The 3,986-nt window shown below is 49.2% G+C and overlaps 1 protein-coding gene across 1 annotated transcript; it reads right to left on the bottom strand.

Moving 5' to 3' along the window:
• Positions 1-333: 333 nt before the first annotated feature.
• On the bottom strand, positions 334-1,531 carry LOC127675782 (EKC/KEOPS complex subunit LAGE3-like). Its single transcript, XM_052171885.1, has 3 exons — positions 1,206-1,531; positions 652-780; positions 334-475 (listed from the first exon to the last, which is right to left on the bottom strand). The coding sequence occupies exons 1-3, from the start codon at positions 1,529-1,531 to the stop codon at positions 334-336; spliced, it is 597 nt and encodes a 198-aa protein (XP_052027845.1).
• Positions 1,532-3,986: the final 2,455 nt, after the last annotated feature.

Here is a 3,986-nt window from a genome sequence, read left to right as displayed (position 1 = left end):
TAAAGTCCTTTAGACTACAAGAAGTTCTGAATTCCAGAACTTCTTCACAGAAGCACACGCATGAGGAAAAAAAAAAAAGCAGAGGTTTCCGCCATAGACAAACAAAAGTAAAGTCATACAAACAAAGAAACAAACAACCGTAGTAGGTCAGTTGTATTTTGCTCAGCAACAAAGGAATGTTTAAGTGCCTGTTCCTTTAGCAATAGTGAAACAAGCCTACCAAGAGACTTATAGAGGGTGTATGAGCATCAAAAACATTAACTTTGAAGGCAAGGTGACAATTACCAAAAGGATGAAATGCTTGTCTTGTCTTGTCTTGTAGCAGGTAACAGATCAGTTATTATGACTTCTTTCTCTTCTTCGTTTAAAAGCCACAAACTGAAGGTGTTGAATGTTTCTCATGACCAGGGAGAGTTGATCAAGGAAGTTATTGATGGAAATGCGGAAGAGAACAGGGTCTTCTGTAGTCCACCTACTAAATGTGAGAAAGAGACACCATCAGGGAAATGATGAAGGACTCTGTTCAGGCCAACCACGCCATGCCTTCCCACTTGTACCTAACTCACCCACGTCTCCACTAATAAGCCCCTACAGTGCACATTCCCTCCCAACCCTGAGGCCACCCCCACTCCAGAGTTTTGGAAAACGGACACAGCTAAGATACTGTCATTCACAGTGAACTCCTGCGGAACCATTAAGAGCTGACGCTGGGCGTTGGCGACCAGGGACCTGCGGGCCATGGCTGCCTCCACAGCAGAAGAGAAAGGCACTCTTACAGAGCTGGAAGGAGGTTATGGTTAAGGTACCATCCACCTTTAGGTTTCCTATTGCTATGTGGCCTGGTATACTTCTGAGGTCTGTCTGGCACTACCCTCTTCTGCCACCCAAGACCAGGACTACCCCCGAACCATCTTTCTGACTACGTGAAACAAGCCTCACCCACCTCCCACCTCCCCAGTGGTTCAGATTTTCGTCTACACCATGAAGTGGTGTAGCACCTCACACGTGGTCTTCCCAGGCTTAGGCGACTTCCTGTCCTGCCAGCATGACATTTCTTCTTGGACTGACAGTCCAGACTGTAGCACTCTTGTCTCTTCCCCACCCAGCTGCTCACCTACTAAAAAGCCCCCCCCCCCCCCCGGTTTCTTGTTTTATCCTTCTTATCTTCCCGTAGCCCCTGCCAAGGGTCTTCCAGGAAAGGATACAACTCCAGGAGTCGACTTGCAGTAGCTGCAGCATCTCCACTGGGTCCAGGGAGAAGTGGCGCCTGCTCATCCTGGGGAACCAAGGCTGCCTCTTCAGCTGACACTCCTGACACCACAGGGCTCCCTGGGCGGGAACTGCCTGGAGCAGCCTGTCTGCCAGCATCTTGTGGGCCAGTCTCAGGAGAGGAGTTGTCGTGGTCACCCTCAGTCACCAAACTCTGAGAGCTGGCCTGGGCCTCCGCAGCTTGAGGCCTATGCTGCCCATCCTCGCCCCCGTCGTCAATCCCTGTCAGGCCACCTGCGTTGTCCTCACCGGGATCCTGCATGGCGATTCTGACTTTCCACTCAGCAACCCCAGCTCAAGCAGCTGCACTGCTCAGGCTCAGCTATGGAGGTGAGGTGGCGGTTACAACCCGCTAACACCCATCACACCACGTGTGTGCCCACTGCGCTTGCGCAAGTAAGTTCTCGCGAGGGTTGGTTCCTGGCTGAGCTACTGCCTTGCTCTTGGTGGGTTTCCCTGGGGGCCCTACAACTCGTGCTCCCTCACTCGGCTCCTCTCCTAGGTGGCTTGTACTGATAGAACCTTTCGATATACGATTCCCTCAAGTTTCTTCACCATCGAGTGTGGAGAAACTGCCTCCTTGGCACACAGAAAGCCTGAAGCTTCAGGAGCTCACTGCGGCAGCAGTAGTGCATGGTGCTGCAAGAGCACCTGTGTGAGCACGTCCAGCCTGTGTCCAGGATAAACGTAGCTGTTCGGACCCTGACAGATGGTTCCGCTGAGATAATCTACCCAAACTTTCCCCTCTGAACTCAGACCCTTGCACACAATGGTGCCCCATATCTGTCACCAGGAGGGCATCCCTTAATGACACGGATTAGTGTGGATGAAAGACAAGGCCCAACACACCCCTCAGTGCTGACCGAGATCAGACACAGATCTTCATCGCCTCCCTGTACTCATTCACATTCCTAAGACTGGACCCTGCACTGGAGATGGGATGGCATGCTATGGGATTGGCTCAGTGGTGTTTGCTTCTCTCCCAGAACTGGGCGATGGACAGAGGAATTGCCAGCAGGATGATCACAGGAGCATTTGTCCTATGGGCACGAACGGTGTTTTCAAAGACCTGGGAATCATTTGACACAATGTGAGGCATGGCATTGAGGAACCATCTTCTAGGGCAGTGGCCTTAGGTTGGATTCCATGGCAGGACACTGGGGAGTATAGGTGGTTTTCCCATTTACAGTGAAGAAAGATACGCTTTAAGGGTGAATAAAGCACGCTTTGTTCATGCTCTTGAAGGGCAGGGCTGAAACTGGTGCCTAGATGTGGTGTTTCCTGCCATCTGATGATGTTGAATTGGTGGGGGACTGTATGGCCTCTCAAAGTGGATGATCCAGTGGCCATGCAGGTTGCAGACGAATTCATAGGGACTGCTGAGATCAGAGAGTAAGACAAGACAAGGCAAGACCATCCTGGTGGTCTGGGCATCCTCAAAGTCCCATGTGACCCGGGTGGTCCCATGTGACCCGCGTGGTCACAAGAGTCAGGAGACCCAGGCTATAGGGACTCGTTGGTACCTCATGTCCCCAGCTTGTGTAGTAGTGTCCTGCCTGACTCTGGAGGATACAGTTCCTCAGGACTCAGAGAGCATTTTGAACAGTCCTAGTTGGGCTCTCCAGAGGGTGGTTTGTTCTACAGGCTGAGTCAGGGCTGGATGGATTCTGGAGGGCCACAGCAAGAGAGTCAGAGCAGATAGCTTCATTTGTGTGATTCCATAGTCTGGGGTGCTGTTTGGTGGTGGTGGTGGTGGTGGTGGTGTGTTCATGGAAAATGTGAAGGACTCCTAGGGGAACCCATCCAAGAAAGTAGTGGGAAGTTTCATAGCTGGGGGATTGGTCCACTGGGAGCCAGAGGCACACTTGAGTTCTTGTTCTTAATTCCTTTGATGATGAACAGTGCTGAGGAAGTGCAAGCCAAATAAACCCTTTCCTCCCTGACTTGTTTCTTTGTCTTCGCTGTAGCAATAGAAATCTTAACTGAAACACTATTTCGCATTTATGTATGTCTGTGCATCGCATAACTGCCTGGTGCACAAGGAGGCCAGAAGATGGTGCCAGATCTAGAACTGGGGTTACAGACAGTTGTAAGCCACCGATGGATGCTGGGAATCAAACCTGGATCCTCGGGAAGAGCAGGCTGTGTTCTTAACCACTGATTTACCTTTCCACTCCCAATTCACTGGTAGTTTTGATAAGGTTTAAGTAGAAGAGATGCCTATCCAATGAGCTCACTGTATTTTTTTCTCCTCTAAATGAGTTAACTTCCCTTCAATTTCTATTGACTCATTTCTCCGATGCACGCTTCATAATTGGAGAAAATTTGATCCTTAGACCTTAAAAAAGAAAGGTAATGATACTTTTTCTGTTGTATCATGCCGTGTGAATATCAACCATAAACAGGTTGTGGTTGGCTAAGCAAGGCAGGTCCAGAAAGTGGGAGTGTTGTTTTATAATCCTGTTTTAGAACCAGGTCTCTTTTTGTAGATTACTGGGGCAAAGGCCCAAGGTATCGAGCTTATAAATTTTCTCTACTGCAAGAGAAGACCCAGATTTATGCCAACCATGTAACCTAAATCCAAGAATAATGACACCCATAAAATAGACCCATTAAATTAAAAAAAAAATGCTGACAAATGGGAAAAAATGAAAACCTTTGCTAACATTGTCACCTAGTGGACAATAAAAGGTCCGTGTCATTGTCATGTCCCACAA

Source organism: Apodemus sylvaticus, chromosome X (genome assembly GCF_947179515.1).
Source record: "Apodemus sylvaticus chromosome X, mApoSyl1.1, whole genome shotgun sequence".
In the NCBI taxonomy this organism is placed as follows: domain Eukaryota; kingdom Metazoa; phylum Chordata; class Mammalia; order Rodentia; family Muridae; genus Apodemus; species Apodemus sylvaticus.
This window is presented reverse-complemented; position numbering and strand designations above follow the sequence as displayed.